Source organism: Heloderma suspectum, chromosome 2 (genome assembly GCF_057233095.1).
Source record: "Heloderma suspectum isolate Gila_16-S chromosome 2, 16-S_ref, whole genome shotgun sequence".
NCBI classification, from domain to species: Eukaryota; Metazoa; Chordata; class Lepidosauria; order Squamata; family Helodermatidae; genus Heloderma; species Heloderma suspectum.
This window is the reverse complement of record NC_139459.1, coordinates 173,676,688-173,697,184: the sequence shown is the minus strand read 5'-3', so window position 1 is coordinate 173,697,184 and position 20,497 is coordinate 173,676,688. Positions and strand designations below refer to the sequence as shown.

General features: G+C 46.3%; 1 protein-coding gene across 1 annotated transcript; it reads left to right on the top strand.

Annotated features, from left to right (window-relative positions):
- Positions 1-1,908: 1,908 nt before the first annotated feature.
- LOC146353297 (uncharacterized) lies at positions 1,909-18,500 on the top strand. Its single transcript, XM_084832212.1, has 5 exons — positions 1,909-2,008; positions 6,723-6,959; positions 13,066-13,272; positions 17,336-18,203; positions 18,359-18,500. The coding sequence occupies exons 1-4, from the start codon at positions 1,909-1,911 to the stop codon at positions 17,602-17,604; spliced, it is 813 nt and encodes a 270-aa protein (XP_084688338.1). The 3' UTR covers positions 17,605-18,203; positions 18,359-18,500.
- Positions 18,501-20,497: the final 1,997 nt, after the last annotated feature.

Genomic DNA, 20,497 nt, shown 5'->3' with positions numbered 1-20,497 from the left:
TGTTGTTTCCTGTCCCCCCTCCCAGGGCTTTGAACTGACTGGGTTGGTTAGGAGGATGGGCAGAGTTCAGGAAACGGCAACCCAGCAGCAGCCTCACCTCTGAGCGCCTTGCACCTTTCATCTCTACCAGCCCAGCTTCCCTGCTGCACTCATACAACCTGATCCTATAATAACCCAGTGAAATTGAAACAGATGCGGTACATTTGAAGCTGACGACTTCAACAGAGCTCATCAGTAGGCTTAAATCCAAATGCCTTGATTGCAGCTGGCTGTTAGTGCTAACGCAGCCATGTCCTTTTCCAATTTCAGATCTGTGGTAGTATTTGGCTAGAAAAAGAGAAAGCTGGATTTGCTCCCCTCCAGTCTTCCAGGGCCAGCTGGCCTCTTCCTTCAATGGAGCAGTTTTGAGCAGCCTTCTCCAACCTGGTGCCCTCTGGATATGTTGGACTACAACTCCCATCACCACCAGACCCAATCATGCCGGCTGCGGATTGTGGGAGTTGTAGTCCAATACATCTGGAGGGTGCCAGGATGGAGAAGTCTGGTTTTGAGGGTCCAGTTTTATCTTGTGGTCCATTCCTAGTATGGCCATGAGTTGAAATTCACTGCAATGCACCCCTACTCTTGTGTCTCTTTTCTCCCAAAATTAGGTAGAGTTCTTTGCCATGCAAAACTGTTTTGGCTGCTATAGAGAAAAGCCTCATTCACTGATTTAGAAGCCTTGTTCCCTAAGCTACAATATGTGTGGGCTTTGGAAAGACAGAAGCTGTCTGGACATGCTCAGGGCCACTCTCTCAGAACATGATTTTGCATGCTCAGGAGCATGCCAAGGGCTTAAAAGCAGCTCCCAAGACTACAGCTGCAATCCTATACACACTTACATGAGAGTAAATCCCACTGGACAAAAACGTTCTTAACTCCCAGTTAAAAATGCTTAAATAATAGGTTAAATAATAAGTTAAAAATAGGATTGTGCTGCATGGGTCGGTGAATGAAACCATAGTTCTGCTTCATCCATGGTCTAATGCACTTGGCAACAATAATAATAAGCCTGGCAAATAAGTCCACCAAGTTTCTAGCTTACTACTTTCTTTTTTACTAGCCTGCCTGCCTCCAGACACATACCCTATGTTTGCTAATTGAAGTATATTGATGGCCTGAAGGAGAAAAAGAAGTACCACTCTGCCAAATTACACTTTTCACCCCTGCTGGTAGCCTAGAGATGGTGCTTAGTTACCATAGGCAAGCAGCAATTTACAAGCCTAATGATGATGACAAGAGCAACAACAATAATGAAAGGACAGATATGTACGGCCATCGTGTGGAGAAACCATCCCCAAGCTGGTGCCCTCCAGATGTGTTGGCTGCAAGTCCCATAATCCCTAGCCAACTTGTTTGGAGTGATGGGACTTGTGATCCAACACATCTGGAGGGCACAATCTTGGGGAATGCTGGGAAGGGTGATAAGACCTCTGCAGCACATTTTCAAGTGTCCCTAGCCCTTCACATACATTATACCAGTAATCCTTCTTGATGACCTTGCAAGATTGGTCGGTGTTATTATTGCCTCTCATTTGCTGCTTCTTCAGCCTCTCTGTCTTTCTTTTTCCTTTCAGGGAGGCAGGGAGCTGTCTTGGCTTGCAGAAGCTAAAAGTCCCTTTCAGGCCACTTGTCCACTTCGCAACCATTTCAAAACTGGTAAGTGTTTTTACAGCAAAGAGGGAGTCTGAGGACTGTGTGTTACAGGGGATGGCCTAGAAATGTTTCCAATTAATACATATAGATAAATAAAGGTGAAGGATGATGGGTGGAGAAGAGACTGGCCCTGAGCATTGTCAAATATGAGAAATGACTCTTGGGATCCTGAGTCCACTTTCCCCCTGCTCTTATCCATATAACAGTTCCCAGATGTCAGCCATCAACTTAGGTATACCTGACAGGACTGATGGAACAAATACAGAACCCAGGAGGGACACAGTGGACTCTACAAAAAACACACCAGATTCAGGTAAGAAACTTATCAACCTCATTCAGTGTAAATTCTTCTGGGTTACAGATAAACCTGGTAGATTGCTCAGGTACTCTCTCTTTCTCTTTCCCTCCCTCCCAACAATACTTAGTAAAAAAATCCCCCTGGCCCCCCCCCCATTCTGGTTTTTCACCCACTCTTTTCCTGGCCCTTCCCATCTCTAGACCTGCCAAATACAATCCACCACAGAAATCCTCCTACACCACAAGTCCTGTGCATGCTATTATTTATTTATTTATTTATTTATTTATTTATTTATTTATATTTATTTATTTCATTTCTATACCGCCCAACAGCCGAGTGCTACTGCCTTCGTCAGCACATTGTGCCTGACTGTGGATTAATGGAACGGAGGTGCCATTTGGATTTTCTACCTCAGGCACCAAAAATGTCTTGGCCAGGCTTTCTCTGACAAACGGCATCTCCATAGGAAGACACTGGGGGAGAATGGTGTATGAAGAGGCAAGAGTCACTGTATTTCCAGCAACTACATTTCGTACTCTTAGTGCTGGGAAAGAATATTCTTATGGAGACCAGAGGGATTTGATAGCTGTACAGTCCCCCCCCCCGGAAAGCGATAGTGTCTGCATTGTATAGCTATTTTGTAACGGCACATTCCTCAGACTGCTTAGAGCTAGTGCTGTTAATGAAGCAAGTGGGACTAATCTATGGTAAGTGATTTGAGGATTTAAAGCTATGATTTGGCATTTGATGAGACACTCACGGCAACAATTCTCTGTAAAAGAGCCTGAAATAATAATTAACATTAATTCAAAAGGGTGATTAGACATCTATTAAGTGCCTTTTAATTCGGTTTTTTTAATAGCTTTTATTATGCTGTATATGAGGGGGAAATTAATCAGATTTTGCATTATTCATTTAAAATTGTGGATGCTATTATTTTGCATTTTCGTATGCTCTCAATAGGGCATAGTTTTCTAAATAGACTGCATGCTGCAGGAAAGCAAAGAATTGCTAGATAGGGATTTGACTTAAGTCTAGCAAGCTGGGAGAGTTGTACTCTTCGAGATGTTGTCTTTTGATGCTGGTATAACAAGGTTGGCTGGAAGCAAAGGTGACACCTAGGGTGGTCATTTATGTATCCCCTCAAAAGTAGAAATGCATCGCTAGAAAAAAGAGGGCAGATATTTGCACAAGATCTGCACATGCTAATTTGCATATATATAGCATTTGCTAATTTGCATATATATCATATGCTAATTTATAGGTATAGATACACATTTAGAAAGAATAATTATAATTTAAATAGAAATACAATCCATCTCACCATAGTGGGGCAGACTGTGGCCAGGTGTCCTGTGTGCCTTCTCAGCCTGCTGTGAAAGTGCTACCCGTGTATGGGCAACTTCAAGGCCTCGCCTGCTCTCCCTTCCTACAGTTTCTTATGGCTCTTTATCGCTCAGCTCTATTCTGTAAATACCTTTAATTGTAATTTGCTTGCTTTAATTTGCCACTAAATTGTTGTGGTTAACACCCGGTGTCTGAAGTGCCAATCACCCCACGTCTACAGCCTAAACTCCAGTTATTGGGAAGGGAAAGTTTAAAAGAAGGTAGGACTCTTAAGGAGGCAAGGGATCCTTAAGGAGCTGCTCAGACCATCCAGGGTATAAGTGGAACCCTGACATACACCATGCATAATTTTGTACACCTCTATCATGTCTTACGTTACTCCCCTTTTCTCCAAGCTATATAATTCCAGCTATTGTAACTTTCCCTCATAGGGGAGTGGCTCCAGTCTCTCAATCATTTTAGTTGCCCTTCTCTGCACTTTTTCCAACTCTACAATATCCTTTTTTTAGGTGGGGTGACCAGAACTGTACACACTATCCCAAGTGTGGTCGCACCAATAGATTTGTATAAGGGCAGATTCATGTTTGCTGAGGCAGAAGTGGCAGGCTGGAGGGGTGGTGCCTAACCCTTCCCCACTGGGTGTATATATCTAGTCTTGGAGCTCAGTGAAGGAAACACCTGAAATCAGATCAGAGATGGTTTGGGGGAGGAGAGAATTGATAGGCAGGAGGAGGCACTCTCCCCCTGATTTCCGCCTTGCAAATGCCCCTGTTCCACCCTGTGTTTGCCTCAGAACATATAGCTCTTCCCTCAGAAGAAGCTGCTCTTCGACATGGGACATGGGAGGTGGGGTGTCCTGTGCTTCGTATAAGAATAAGAAGCACTAGGACAGTACAGCAGACATGGGGACTGCGAGGTCTGCAGCAGAATTAAATCTGCAAAGGGTCCTTTATCAAGGACAGGCCATCTTTATTACGCTGGTTGGTTGATATTTCCTCCATGGGGGCTATTAGCTGGGGAAGCTTCCATTCATGGACAATCTATCTGCAAGGGGAGCAAGGCCAGCCCAAGACACTGTGCTGCCTGAGGTAAAGAACAAGATGGCGCCCCCTCCCACACCATGTACAAAAGCTGACTGGACTGGCAATTATCTTTCTTCAACACTGTTAATGGGACAGCATCCTCCACCATACCTGAAGGCAGCAGGCTAGCTTAGGGGGTGCAGGGCAGGCCGCATGACCCACCTCTCTCTCCTCTGACATCTTGCTGCTGCTTCCCAGCATCTGCCACCTGAGGTGACTGCCTCACTCTGCCTAACGGTAGGGCCGATATACCTAATGTTAAGGCTGGTGAGGTCTATACTGGGGTCATTGTGTGTGTGTGTGTGAGCGTGAGTGTGAGAAAGAGAGAGAGAAACAGTTTGAAATGAGGCAAAGATAGTGAGAACCAAAAACACCTGTGACCATAATTGTGCAATTAGTAATTGTATGATTGCTTACTTTAAAAAGTTAATAGCAGCTGCAGATGAGGTGGAGCAAATTCAAATCAGGACCAGAGCGGGGCCAAAGAATTAAGTCCCCTCACATTTCAGGCTTTTGCGGGGTTAATGAGGGGGTGAGAACAAAGACATTTTGGCAGAGGAGTGGCAAGATTTGCAGCAAGGTTCAAAAGCCTTCACTTGGATTTCTTCAAGATTAAATTGCAAAAAAAAAAAAAGCAGTCTATTTCCACAGCATTTTTTTGTGGTTGCCTCTGCGTACATCAGAATAAAAAGCAATCTAAGTGCTGCTGAGGAAGGATCACATGGTCCAAAATACAGAAGTACTTCCTCCACTCCACCCTTCTCTAGATGGTACTTTCTCCCTCCTTCCCTAAATGATGCACCCTCCAGAGCAGCCTTCCTCAACCTGGTGCTCTCCAAATGTGTTGGACTACAACTCCCATCACCAGGGAGTGATGGGAGTTGTAGTCTAACACGTGAAGTTAGATGTCTGTAAGAATGAAAGATGAGGATCAGTTTGAGGGTAATTCCTTCTCTTTTCCATTGCTAGAGCATCAGGAATCCTTTGGAAACATCTGTTTCTCTGAAAACCAGGACTATTTGCCTGTGGAGTCTAATTCCAGTGAAGATTTGTCCCTTCTTCCTTTCACTCAGCCTGCAGAGAAAGCTGAAAATGGTAAGGGGTAAAATGCAGCAGGGTTGGGAAAGGAGTAGATAAGCAGCGTGAGCTAATAACCAAGATCCTAAATAGAAATCTTGATTTTATTAGCTTATTGTAATAGTCTGTAATCCCCTGTGATGGTCAATTATTTATTTACTAGAGACCTCTACATGTTGATCAAACATTGTGCATTGAGCCTCTGCCACACGCTGAAGCTGTACGCATGGAGGATTTGTGCTCTCGATCTGAACCCAGGGGATGGTGTTCCCAACTCCCCCTCCCACCCACGCAATGATTGAATGAGCTTTGAGTTTGTCTGCATAGGGTTAAAAAGGGTCTTGTGGCCTCTCGATCGACACGTTGCATTAACTGTGTGAAAACAATTAACGTGCATAGTTTTCAAAATGTCAATAGCCACCACAGGAGAGAGGGAGGTGAGTGGGATTGGGACCGCTCCATTCACCATGGTCCCAACCAAAATGGCCCTCTCCTAAAGCTGTTCTTAGGGTGCTTCCAGACAAAGCCTTTAATGTGCCATCATCCTGCTTCATTCACAGAATGTTATGGGGAATCAAGGCAACACAGTATTCCACTCGTAACCCCCTCTGTTTTCCTACCACATTTTCCATCTTTTTTTTAGGGCAGAAAATTCATTAAGGAAAGAAAAAAGACAGCATGGCTGCACAGTGCCTTCTGGTTGGTTGTGCTAGGAGCCCTCTGTCTGGAAACACCTTGTCTCAGGAGGGAAGCTTCCACTGGTGCCATTACTGTGGCATAAGCTTTGGTTGACTGCAGCCTACTTCATCAGAAGCCAACCATGCCCCTCCAGGCTTCTCAGGGCTTTTCTACACAAGGCTTTTAACCCACACCTTTACTGAGGCTTCTGCTTCTGGATTCTTTGCGGGATTAAGCTCAGCTCCTTTACATGTGTTTTTTCCCCAGGTTTTTCTTTCTCTGCCTTTCTATATGTTCCATTACACAACCACGAGGTGGCACTGTGGTATAGCAGAATTGCACAAATATACAAGGCTTCTATATCACCATTGCGAAAAATACCAGACTTTCATTTGTAGGAAAAATACCGTGATAATGGTTGCAGTGGAGGCTCTGGAGGATGAGGGTCATGTAAAGGATCCACAAACTACTGTGAGTGAGGAATCACAAGCTCACAATAAAGGCCTCATGTAGAAAGGCTCTCATTCTTTCTCGTTTCTTTGCAGAGCTCCCTCATTCGACTGTCACCAACATCACCAGCTCCCCTTTCCAGCAGGGAAAGGTTCCCCTCCATCATGCCTACTATACCAATGGCTGTGGGGTTCCCCAGGCATCCGTGAGGCAGCAGCCACAGCAGGTCTCACAAAAGCAGCGCATTGGCTCCACCACCTCCGTCTGCACCAACAGCAGTAGGAAGAGCTGCAAATCTACAGCTTCTCAGATCCAGGAGGTGGCCGGGGATGGTGAGCGCATGTGGGGACTATGGAAGAATTAGCACAGCTGAGGAATGGGGAGCAACAGGCTCAAAACAGGGATGTTGGAGTTTCTGGGTCGAGGACTAGAAGCAAGAATGGGAAACCAAACCAACAGGCAGACTCTAGATGGAGGTGGGAGCAAGGGCTTAGAGCAGGATAAAGCAACTGCTGCCCTCCAGGTGCTTCTCATTTCCCCCCCTCTGTAGTCTCTGATGCAATGCTGTAGTGGTCAGTTCTGAAGTGCAGTTGCTCATCATGACAGTCCCCATAGCCACGCCCCCAAGGAGAGGCCACAAATGCAGGCAGTTGTGTCGTCTCTACCAGGACCAGGTCTTTTATAAACCTATTGGACCAGCATTGCACATTCAAGACTAGGGGGCTATCTTTAAGAGCAATTTAGTGTGAAGTTAGAGCAGTTTGAGTTTCTTCGTGACAGATGATGCCGTCATCAATCTGCTGCCAACCAGCCACTTCCCTCTTGAAAAGCTGCATTTTCTGAAACTCCTTTATTCTGATTTTTTTTTTAAACCAAAAGCGGCTCCCCAGTAGTTTTACCACAGTGTGCCATGTCCCCCCACATTAAATCCTGCGTGTGTTTCTATGACCTGGCAGTGATGTGGGCAAGGGGGTGGGATGCCCCATTCCCTCTTGTTCCCCAATGGAAGTAGTTTTTCCCATTGAGAAAATCCTCAGGAGTGCAGCAGCGACCCCTCACATTACTGCAGTAGTGGGGATGCTCATTCACCTTAGCTAGCCTGCTTTTTATCATTAACATATCCCCCCTTCTGTGCATGTTTACTCAGAAGCAAGAAATAAATCTTGCTCCCCTGCAGTGAAAGGGTGAAAAGTTAACTTTAGTAATTCGCCCTAAAGCTCTCTTTCACTTTTTTGCTCTCTGAAATCGCTATTGCAATGCTGTGCTTCTTTGATGTTCTGTAGTTTCAAGTCCTTAATCTGTGTTATGTAAAGTCCCTTCTCTGCTTTATCACAGTAACAGTCTTTCTAGTTTACAGGGGAGCTTCTCATTGTGAGCAGGGAGAAGGAGAAAGGGCAAAAGGTGGGGTTGGAAGCAACAACTTCAGGGCAGAGTGCTGGAATGGGGCAAAATTGAGGGGCTGAGCTGCTCTCAGGGGGGCCTCCAGATGCTGCACTCAAGAAATGGGGATATTAGCTTCTCAGGGCAAAAGTGCGCATGTGGGAAAAAATGGGGTGAGAGTAATAACTCCGTGGCAGATTGCTGGAATGGGGCAAAATTGGAGTGGGGGGAAGCTCTCAGGGGGAGCCATCAGATGCTGTACTCAAGAACTGGGGATTTTGGCTTCTTCAGAGAAATCTGCACACATGGGGAAAATTAGTTGCTCTCCATTCATAATGATGTAGTAGCAAGGGGGAGCCTGGATAGGGGCAGGAAACAAGTCTCTCTCATTGGTTAAGCAGCCCCTGCCAGGTTGATGACGTTCAGTTCTACTCCCCGCCATCCCACCCGGAAGTATGTTCTTTTCAAGCACTGTGTGACCCCCAAAACCGAGATTTTAAAGCTACAGTACACTCGGCTTATCTGGCTTCGTGTGTTCCTGATGGAGCAAAGCTAAATCCACGAAAATCTGGGTAATACTCCAATGTGCTTCTCATTCTGTTGTCGTGAAGATCCCCCCTCCCCAAGGCCACCCCGAAAATACTTTGCATCACAACAGGGGTAGCTCACAAATATATACTGTCGTGGAGAAAATCCATCCACCCCCTGCTTCCCCAGCTACTGTGAGGATAGCAGCTAAGGTCAGAGGGAACGGGGAATTCTGTTGCGCGGGGGATGGACGGACGGGGAGATGACATCAGCGTCCCCGCTGATTAAAAAGTGCCAGCGCAGCATCCCTGCGAACCCTGGCTTCGCTACACCACTGCTCTGATCCCAAGGTTGCGCCTCCTCCCAATTAAGCATCTCTGAACAACTTCTTCCCGTGCAAGCCAAGACTCCTGGTACAGGGCTTTGACATCTGTCCTCTCCGATATGAGCAGCAACAGAAGCTTTAGGCAGGGCCCTCTCCTTATTATGCCGGTCAGCTACTCACTCCAAAACAAGGACAAAGGGCTCTGAAGCGCCTGCCAAGTGGTGTGAACTGCAACGGAGGCTCTGTCCGTCAGCATTCTCTGCCCTTCTGTACCTCGTTAAAATTAAACACCCTAATAGTGCATTTTGTAAGCATTTGGGAAGGCCCTGAGATTAGGGGTACTTCCAGATGATGTAATTTCTGGATCTCCCCGCCGCAAACAGAGAATGTTATCTTCCATTTGTAAGTCCACCGTGTCATTCTCTGTCTCCCCCACCCCCTGCTTCTTCTCTCCTTTTCCTTAGCACAAAAGGTCTGTTAAGGAGGAAAGACAGAATAGCTGCACAATGCCTTGAGACTGGTAGAGCTAGGAGCCCTCTGTGTAAGATCAGCAATGGAGGGAGCAATCCTATGGCTGCTAGACGGAGGCTAGATGGCCATAGGATATCTGGTTTTCCGGGAACCGGCCTCCCCCCACTTCCGCGCTGTCTCGGACGCCGCGTGGAACAGCCGTGTACTCCGCACTCACAAGAGGAGCATGGAGCAGCTGAAAAGGGGCGTGTCTGGGGGCGTTCCGGGGCGGGGAGGGCGTAAATGCCTGTACGACGCATCCAGTGTGTCGTCCGGCAGCCTCCTCCCCCATTCGGCCCTCCTGCGGCTAGACAGCCACAATCGGCTGTCTAGCCGAAAATACAGGGCAGGAGAAGCACGGAGGGAACGATCCCCTCCGTGCTTCTCCTGCTCTGCATTGGATAGGTCACCTCCGAGTTCAGAGGCGGTTGCCTATCTCAATATGCATGTTTAGAAAGAAAAAAGCCGTACAACTTCCAGCATTCCCTATAGCTGGCTGGGGAATGCCGGGAACTGTAGCACTTCCTTCGGTCTAAACATGCATAGGATTGCGCCCTAATTTTAACATACTTACATCATTTATACCCCACCCTTTATCCCTTTATCCAAAAAAGATCCCAGAGTGGCTTACAAAGATAAGTAGCAAGACAGTCCCTGCCCTCAGGTTTACCATCTAAATTTAAGACATGACATCCAAGGAATAAAGGATAGGGAGAGAAGGAGGAGATTATATATATATATACACACACACACACACACACACACACACATACATATATATATATATATACATACATACATACATACTGTGTGTGTGTGTGTATATATGAAACCTCCCTACTCCCAAAAGCCTATTTGAAGAGATGGTAATGATGACAGTTTACTTCCTCTCTTGCTCACAGGGCAGTTGGTTGGAATGGCCTCTATGAGGGGAGGATTAAAAAAAAACTTAGCAAGGGCTAATTTATTTATTCTTAAATTTATATCCCACTCTTTTTCCTCTTGCAAGGAATCCAAAGCAGGTTACATAGCCCTCCTCCTCTTCATTTTATCATCACAACAATCCTGCGAGGTAGGATAGGCTGAGAGTCAGTGACTGGCCTAAAGTCATCCAATGAGCTTCATGGCTGAGTGGGGACTAGAACCCAGATCTCCTGAGTTCCAGTCCAATACTCTAACCACTACACCATATTGGGCCAAAAAATTTAGCTCCGTTCCACCCTCTGTGTCACACCAACATTAAGGGCTGTTTAACCCCCTCTTCCCCAATGTGAATAGCAAAAGAGACCTCCTGTTTATTCTGCACTCTGACTGAGACATACAAACAGCTCTTTAATAATTAGTCAAGTCACATTGGGAAGCAGAGGGGTTAAAGGGCAGGGTACAATTTACACAGGGGAGCATTTAAACATGCCACCCCCCACTTGTGGTCTTAACTGGTTCCCATTCCAGCAGGGCTATACCATGGACCACTCTGGATGTGCAGAGTAGCTCTTAGCTAGCTAGCTATCATTTAGTGTGTAATGAGCTTAAGTGGCTCAGGCCAGACATGCCTAATTGTCTTCACCCAGAGAGGAGGAAATGGAGACAGTCGTAATATAAAAAGAAGACTTGAGGCAGGTCCCCCAGCTGCAATATGAGCCTGGCTTCCTCCCAGTTTCTCATCTGAAATAACGGATATGCCTACCAGCAAATTTGAATGCTGATTCAGCAATTGGTCTTGCCTTTCCCTGTATGCTTGAAGCAGGTTTCCTCCGTTATGTTTCTTCATTGCCTTATTATTATTATTATTATTATTATTATTAAATAAACAAATACATGAAAATAATTGCAGAATTGCCCCAGGGGTGGCTTTGTGATGGCATAGGCACCATCCAATCAGGTCTGATCCATAGCTGGCTTATTAATTAATTTTTTTTATCTTGCTCCTCAGCCATAAAGGTTCCCGGAGCGGCTTATGCAGAGCCAGCCCTGCCATTAGGCAGAGTGAAGCAGTTGCCTCAGGAGGCAGATGCTGGGAGGTGGCAGCAGTAGGGATGGACGAAAGTCCCTTATCTGTCCTCGAAGCTTGCTTCGTGGTGGGGGGGAGGCGCTTCGCTTCTCCCCCCGAAGTTCATGCGAGGGGGGGGAGGCGCCCCGCCTCGCCCGGCCGAAATTCAGGCCGGGGGGGAGGCGCCCCATCCCTCGCCGGCGAGATTCAGGCCGGGTAGAAGCGCCCTGTCTACCCGGCCGCGAAAACAAACAAACAAAAACCACCCCTGTGATAGGCTACGTAACTAGATTTGGCTAGATTTCCAAAGTCTAGTTGGCTAGATTTCCAAAGTCAGCCGTGATAGGCTACGTTAATTGTCACGTAGCCTATCACGGGTGACTTTGAAAAAAAAAAAGCGCGTATGCAAATGGTGGCCCCCACAGGGCACCGCCATTTGCGTTCCTTATTTGGTCCTGGTAGTCTACGTAAAGATTTACGTAGACTAAGGTGAAAATAAGGGCAACGCAAATGGCAGCGCTCTATGGGGGCCGCCATTCGCGTACGCGTTTTTTTTTCTTTTCAAAGTCATAGCGTTGCCTTTATTTTCGCCGTAGTCTACGTAAATCTTTACGTAGACTACCGGGACCAAATAAGGAACGCAAATGGCGGTGCCCTATGGGGGCCGCCATTCGCGTACGCGCTTTTTTTTTTTTCCAAAGTCATAACGTTGCCTTTAATTTCGCCGTAGTCTACGTAAATCTTTACGTAGACTACCGGGACCAAATAAGGAACGCAAATGGCGGCGCCCTATGGGGGCCGCCATTTGCGTACGCGCTTTTTTTTTTTCAAAGTCACCCGTGATAGGCTACGTGACGATTAACGTAGCCTATCACGGCTGACTTTGGAGATCTAGCCGTGATAGGCTACGTTAATTGTTACGTAGCCTATCACGAGGTTTTCTTTTTTTTTTTACTGCACTTGTAATGGCGGCGGCGGCAGCCGGTCGAAAGACCGGCTGCCGCCCCCGCCCCTGACGAAGACCCGACGAACCGCCGCTGGGACCCGCCGCCGGGAGGGACATTCGTGAAAGGTAAGTCCCAATCCGGGGGGAGCGGAGAATTTCACCGCCGATTTCGGGGGGCCGAATGCGTTGGCACTCGGCCCCCCGAAGTTTCGGGGAGAAATTCTCCCCCATCCCTAGGCAGCAGGGTCTTGGAGGAGAGAAATGTGGGCCAGACGGCCTGCTCTTCCTCCCTTAGGTTAGCCTGTTGCCTTCAGGTGTGGTGGAAGACAATGTCCCAACATCAGCGTTGGAAACCAGTTCATTTGCCAGTCCAGTCGGCTTTTGGGCATGGGACGGGAGGGGGCTCCATCTTGTCTTCTGTCTCAGGCAGCAAAATGTCTTGGGCCAGTCCTGAGCTTACATATAATCAGTAAGACAAGGCAGTCTCTGCCTGCAAGCTTACAATCTAAAAAAGACACGACACCCAAGGAAAAAGGAATGGGGAGGGAAGGGGGGGGGGTTAAGTCTTTCAGCAGGGCTGGTGGAGTGGCTCCCTCAGTACAGCCTTGTGCTGCAAACATGCATAGCTGGTATTTTCAGAGTTTGATTCGGAAAGGTGTATCTGAAATAAATGCTGCAGGGGCGTTTCTAAATCAGCTGTACACTCCTGTAGAGGAATGCTACGTCCGTCTGTCTTCACCCTCTCCTTCCTTTCCACAGAGCTGTGTGCCACCCTCCTCTTGGCCTGTCTCTTCTGCCGTTTTTCTGACCTCCTGCCTCTTCTGCCTGGGTCCTTGTGCTCCCGTTCCCCTCTGCCGGCCTGCAGCTCAAGGCTTCAGGGACTTTGCTCTGATGCCCAGGGCTGCTGTTGCAGCTGCTGCTGCTGCCGGTCAGAGGGGCCAGTCCTGGAAATATGCTACCAGGCTGGCGACTGCCTAGAACTTGCACTCGAAGTGTCTGAGCTGTGCTACCGTTGACTAACCCTGGCTCCCGAGGAAGCTTCCTACTAATCCTAAGCTCCTTCTGGGATCTTCATGGCCAGGTGAGCAACGCTTGGGCTGATTTTAAGCCAGAGGTTTTGTGCACTGTTGTCCTTTGCAGGCTCGGATTATTTGCATTTCAGCAGGACTGGGTATTCTGCGCAACGTCCAGATTGACCCTAAGGGTGCTTCTGGGCAAGGCTTTCATGGCGCCATCACCCAGACTCATTCATGGAACTTTGCAGTGGTCCAGATGATGGCATCTTCCTCTCGTAACCCTCCCGTGCTTCTTCCGTCTTTTTCCTTACCGTGGAAAATACGCTAGAATAGCTAGCACAAAACGTCTTCTAATTACAGAATAGCTGCACAAAATGTCTTCTAATTAGTAGCGCCAGGAGCCCTCCATCTAGAACAGGGGCGCAGAACCTCAGGCCCAGGGGCCAAAGCCAGCTGTGGTCCTAATCTTGTTTCCCAGATGGCCACACCCCCTTTTCCCCTGCCACTGAACATTGATGATTTCCTCCTGGCGTTTGTGCATTCCCTTAGTTACTGCCAGTAAGAGCTTTAGGCTAAAATATGCTGGTATTTTTGGCCCCACCCCATTTGGCTTTGGCCCCACCCACCAATGCACTGTGGCCCCCAAGAGCTACTCTCAAATGGAATTTGGCCCCTGGGCTGAACGAGGTTCAACGCCCTTGGTCTAGAAGCACCCTAATTCAGTCTGATTGACAGGGCCAGCTCTAAGGAGTGGTGACGAGGTTGAGATCTGCTGGGGTCTGAAGGCCACCAAAGGTCCCACTGCCCTGACATTGCTGCCACCCTCCCTTTGCCTGGAGCTCCTCTGAAGGTCAGAGGTGGTGCAAAATAACTCTCTTTGCCTGCCTCCAAATCCTAGCGCCAGCACTGCTCTTCAACTTATGCCGCTCTTGTTTTCTGGCAAGCAGAATCCCAACTGATCTACCTCCTGGCTGGTTTTGCTTGTCTTCCCATCAGTTTCATGCCATAAAGTCATCCAGCATTATTTCCTTCCCCTACTGCCCCCTTTAATTTCCTAACCCATGTTCCTGGCTCTGAAGGAAAGAAAGCTTTCCAAGAGCTGAGTTGCTAGATCACACCAAGCTCCTTGCAGAAACTCATCTGCTACTGCCGGTTAAGCAAGCAAGATCCCTGCTTGTATGCGGGAGGCTTTCGAGACAGAAATGAAAAGAAAAACAAATGACGATGTGACAACTGTGCTTGTTCATTGTGTGCTTTGCCAGCCCAATTTTTTGGGAGACAACTCTCCTCCTTTGGGGACTGCCTACAACATAACAAGATATACAAGCCTAAAATCTTCCTTCCATAAAAGCCGTATGACATACAGGACAACAAGCCATGGACTTCATACAAATAAGTACATTCACAGCTGCATATACAATTAAAAAGATTACAATTGAAAAGAATAATTTTCAGTGATATTCTTTTTAATTGCATATTGCAGGCAGCCCCTGAAGAAGGAGAGTGATCTCTAAAACACTGGGTGGGCAAACAGGCAATAAGCAGACGTTGTGACTTCAGCACTTGTTTTTCTTTTCATTATTAGAGTGCTTCCCTGTTGTTGGTTCAGCTCTTGAGAGAAACAGCTGATAAACATGGTAATATTGTTCCTGGCTTCAGGCTGCGGGTGGGGGAATTGCATGTTTTGTATATAGACTCTTTGCACAGAAAACTGTCAAGGGAAGCCTGGGTTAGAACCTTTCTCCGTGAGTCCTGGAAATAGATCTGGTAGAATGTTCCCTCGGAAACCCTATGCTTAAATCTAAAAGGGAAAGAAACTCATTTTTAGATGGCATCTAACAAAGACTGAGTCATATATATCCAGGTACAGTCGATAAATGCTGGAGGTATGGATGTGTGAGAGCAGATATGTTACATATCTTTGGTTATTGTCCAACTATTAAGATCTTTAGGGAAACTCGAAAATATCAATGAAATGATAGGATATAATTTGATTTATGATCCATTCACTGTTCTTTTTGGATATGCGAAGAATAAGGTACCTCACGAAGATCGAGAAATGATAATGAATTTGCTAGTGACTGTTAGAATTGCAATCAGTTGTAAATGGAAGCAAAAAGCATGTCAACAAGAGAATGGATGATGAGGATGTGGGAACTGGTAAAATTATTCCAGAACCCACATTAGTATAATACATGTATTAGGCCAACTAAAAGATCACCAAAAATGTGTCCATGTTTTTGAGATCTCTAGATCTCAAGGGTGGGGTGGGGTGGGGATACGAGGTGGGGGTAAACCTAACTTGATGGTTGAGGGCACAGTGAAAGGGAGAAATAGCTGCCTTGAGTACCATTTTTCTTGGTAGAAAGGGAGGGTACAAATCAAATCAATCAATAAAAAATAAATGTTGGATCCTCTTTCTTGATCTCAGAAACCTCCAGGTCCAGCCTGGAACCATCACATGACCTGCTGTTTGAATTTGTGTAAACCCCTCTTCCCCTATTTCATCTTGGGATTCTGAACATGCAGACAATGAGCCTGTTTGCACATAATGACAACCCATGATTTAATTAACCCATGGCTTATTGAGTTAACCCACAAATTGGCCATCAGACGACTGAGCACATTGGACTTATCTACACAATGTATTTATCATATGCTTGTCATTCCCTGCTCACAGTTGTTCACGGGTTCTTGAGATGACATTGTGACTCTCCAGTTTGCCTTCTGTATTTAACCAGCACTTTGGGCGAGTTTTTTTTTTGAGCAGGAAAAATGCAGCATTGTGAAAGCAAAATGTGTAGTGTTCAGATCTCAATTTTGCAATGAAACCAAAAGTAGATACAGCACATTTACAGCCCATTAATAGCCTTGTGTAGAAAAGGGAACTGTGGGTTGTTTTTCCAGTTCATGGGTTGTTTTTGTTCAGCCCCCTCTTGCTGAACAAAATTCTGGGAGCCTTTGCAACACCAAATAGCCTGATGAAACAACCCCCACACAACCCATGATTCTGGGTTTGGATGTAAGAACATGGTTTGAACAACCCACAGTTCACAACCCAACAACCACCCATGGGTTCTCTTTGTGGGTTGTTCATGGTTAACATCCCCCAGTTAACCCATAGGCCCGGATTTGGATGTAATGACAACCCATGATTCAAACAAGTCATGGGTTAATTAAGCCATGGGTTGTCCTTATATGCAAGCAGGGTCACTGTGACTTCACCATCAAGTCAGGGAGTTTTGCCCTTCCTTGTTCCACCTTGCCCACTACCTGCTTTTTGTAACATCTTGTCTAATGAAGAGATCTCAAAAGCTTGCACACGTTTTTGTGAGCTTTTGGTTGGCCTAATAAAGGTATTACACTAATACGGATTTTTGATGTTTTCTCTTACCTGTGATTATTAGAATTAGACAGGGTAGATATGGAAACAAAATGTTGTATTGAAAAATTACCTATTTTTGATATATTTTGGAAATTGCAAGATAAGGTACAATCTTATGATTTATTTGGAATAGTGTAAGGAGGAAAAGCTATGTAAAGTTATAACGCAATACAAATAATCATCAGTTCATTAGAATAACAATATGAAAGACTGTTCAATGGAAATATGTATAAAATATGACATAAGATTGTATTATTTATAATAATAATTTAAGAAATATTAGTAGAAGAACCTTGCTTCCTGACATGCTAGCTTTCTATGTGTAGGGATTTTTACGCGATGTAATCCAGGCAATCCCCCACCCCCTCCCCAGCCTGAAGTGGCACAATCCAGGAATGGTTTGTGCATATCATGAGTTGTTTTGTCTAGAGAACCTGAATTTGAATTTACAAAGAACAGCATGTGTGTGTGTGTGTGTGTGTGTGTGTGTGAGAGAGAGAGAGAGAGAGAGAGAGAGAGAGGGGCGGGGGAGGACTGCAGTTAGGGGAAGTGCAGGTAATTAGATGGTGAGATTCCCAGATCCTCTTCCCCATGACACTAATTCTTCTCTTTCTCTCTCCTGCTCTAGACCGTTGTGCACACTGTGCCCTCGCCTGCCTCTTCTGTGAGTTTGTGTCCCTTTGCTCACTTGCCCTGGACTGTGGGGGCTGCGGGGGCTGCCTGGAGGCTTGCTGCAGTGGGGAAGGAGGGGAGACCCTGGCTGAGAACTGCTGTGGGGAAGCAGGTGGGGGGAATTGCCCCTGTGGCTTAGGCTGCGGGATGCTGCAGGATTGCTGCGGCTCCTCTGACTGTCTTGAGATCTGCCTGGAGTGCTGTTCTATCTGCTTCCCAGCCTGAATTCAGGAAATGGGTTCTAATCACCCATCTGTCCTCCATGGTTCCAGACTGTACTGAGGTGTGTATATGTCCCTTTAAGAGTTCGCTGTCTGAGTACAAAGCATGGTGGTGACATCATCAAACAAGTTCCTCTCTTTCCTAAAGAAAATCACCAGAGCAGCCAAGATGTATCCCTGCGTGTGTGCGCACACATACACACTCATAAACAGACAGCGGGGTGTTGTTGCTTGTAATTAGACGAGACGAGTACTGTTTCAACAATGTGATGTCATTCCCAGACTGTGTGACGTCACCAAAAAGGCTAAGCTACATTCACACTGCAGATGTGTTCAATGTTACTCACATTCTAAAGTGTTGTCACATCGAACCTCCCCCCATCCTGCGACGCTGGTGTAATGTTACAGAAAGTTGTGTGCTGGCCATTTTTGACACATGTCACCATAGGATAAGGCTACGGGTGGGATCTCCCCCCCCTCTTTTAAAACTGATGGAAAAAATCTGTACAGTGATGCTGTGATGGTGTCACTGGATAGACTGAAGCTGAGGATACTGCCTGGGGCTCTGATGCCTCAGAGCCAAGAAGATGCCTCTTCTGTGATGTGACGGTGCATGTCTTTGATTTAGACCAGCCTTCCCGAACCTGGCACCCACTGGATGTGTTGGGCCACAACTCCCATCATCCCCAGCACCCACCATACCCAGTCATGGCTGGGGATGATGGGAGTTATAGCCCAACACATCCAGAGGGTGCCAGGTTCGGGAAGGCTGATTTAGATTATGTGTGCAGTCCTTTCGGCCTCGAACTGGTGTTTCTCATGTGGTTATATGTCTTTGTGCCTGGAAATATATTACTGTGTTGATCAGAATGACTGACTGTAAATTAAATTAAAGGAATGAAATGAGAGAGGCCAGCTGCTGATATTCAATTCTGTGTCTGCCCCACCCCACCACTGATTTTTGCTCTTTGCTTTGGAATTTCAAAGGATATTCATTGTTGTGATATCACTCTTCGGGGATCTCATTGATGCTTAGTAGCAGAAACAGTCTTATACACACACACGCTTCAAGAGATGTCCGTTATGATACAGCCAGAGCTAAGAATGTTCTCCGGTCCTACCCCAAATGTGGTATGTTGACTACGAGTGATACGGCCACCTTGACTCTTAAGAAATAGGGTCCACCTAGTCCAGCATTCTGTTCACACGGTGGCCAACCAGCTGCCCATGGGAAGCCCACTAGCAGGACATGAGGGCAACAGCACTCTTCTTTGTATCTTCTGTGAAACACGTATTGGTACGGCTTTCTAAGTATACTCACCAATTACTCCTTTTCAGTGGTCGCACTACAATCTGAATCTTAGGTCTGGGATGCAGAGTTTTGCTGCCACCTGCTGGGGGACAGGGGGCACCACATTCTGACAAGGCAAAGGAAGACCAACTAGGCGGAGCTCACATTCAGAGAACATAGGCGGCGGGGGGGGGGGGGGCTGGGGGAGGGCGTACCAATACCGCTACCTGGATCCTTGTCCCTCTGGATGTTGCTGGACTACATCTCCCATCATTCTGCCCATTGGCCGTGCCGGCTGGGGCTGAGAGGGGTTGGAGCCCAACAACATCTGGAGAGCAGAGGTTCCCCGGTGCTGTCTTAGTGCGGGAGATAACATTGCTGTTTTGATGGGGGTCAAATACAGACCAGCAAGCTTCCTCATTCCACTTCTGCAGTGCACCATGCAAATACAGAGGGCAGCAAAGCAAACAGACAGCGAGGCCTGTTCCAGGCTGACAGATTGGGTGGTCTTCCCATTCAATTCTTTATTGAAAAACACCTGCTGTGGTAGTGCAGTGGCTATAGATCAGCTGATTTGAATCTCTCATCTCTGCTGCTGTGCACGTGCTTGATGGCCTAGACAAGCCAATCACATCCAGACGTGGCTCTCTCTCCATCTGCAAGACGGGCGAAGAATAAAACTGACCGATCTTACGGGATTGTCGTTAAGGCTTACAAAAAGATTGTGCATGCTGTGATGCATGTGGGATACTTAAAAAGCACCAGATAACTGCTAAGTATTATTTTCTATGGAACTGCGTGCTTACAGTGATAAAATATCTGCCTTCAGTATGTTACTGCAATGAAAAATGGGGGTGGGGGAGAGGATATAGACTAATAAATCAATCGCTAAACTACTATATATTAGATTGGTACCCTGCCTCTCTACCAAAAAATGGCACTCAAGGTGGCTTACAAAGGCAATAAAACAATACTGCGGTACAGATGCCTTTGGGGGGTTCTAAAGGAAGTTTAAGGGTGCAATTGTATGCATGTTTGGGCTGAAAAAAAGTCCTACATGGCTGGCTGGAGGGCTGCTGGGAGTTGTAGGTCTTTTTTTCTGTCTAAACATGCATAGCATTGCACTCTTAGAAAAAAAAATTATCACAGTTATAGAAGGAAAAGCCATCTTTATTTTTTTTCTATTTTGTTCCCTCTCACCGCAACATATCTTGCAATCAAAAACAAGCAAGTATACGCATTAATTAAAATTGGGCCCTTGCTGATTAATCAACTAAACTATAGTTGATTGATCTATCAATTAGGGACCAGCCATAAAGTATTTCACTCTTGGGAAGGCCTTTAAAAAATCTCCCCCATCACAGTTTGTCTCATTTTACCCAAGGGACAAACCCTTCTTTGTCATAACTTTGTTACTCCATCTTCCACCTTGATGCAGTACATATTTTACAGATAGCCCCATTTAAACGGATTAAAACTTTCAACACCATTTATTGCCTATAAAGAAGAGGAGCAAAAGTTTACGGGAGAAATGTCAAAATTGTAAATACCTACTTTAGTAGTCCAGTCTTGTCAGTTATTCCTTAATTCAAGGGATCAAGTCTTA

What these genes read in the sequence shown, in the direction of transcription:
- LOC146353297 (XM_084832212.1), top strand. Translation starts at nt 1,909, where the DNA reads ATGTCAGCCATCAACTTAGGTATACCTGACAGGACTGATGGAACAAAT. An exon ending in CCAGGAGGTGGCCGGGGATG is followed by an intron (nt 6,960 to 13,065) that starts GTGAGCGCATGT and finishes TCCTTTCCACAG; the next exon opens with AGCTGTGTGCCACCCTCCTC. An exon ending in GGAAATATGCTACCAGGCTG is followed by an intron (nt 13,273 to 17,335) that starts GCGACTGCCTAG and finishes CTCCTGCTCTAG; the next exon opens with ACCGTTGTGCACACTGTGCC.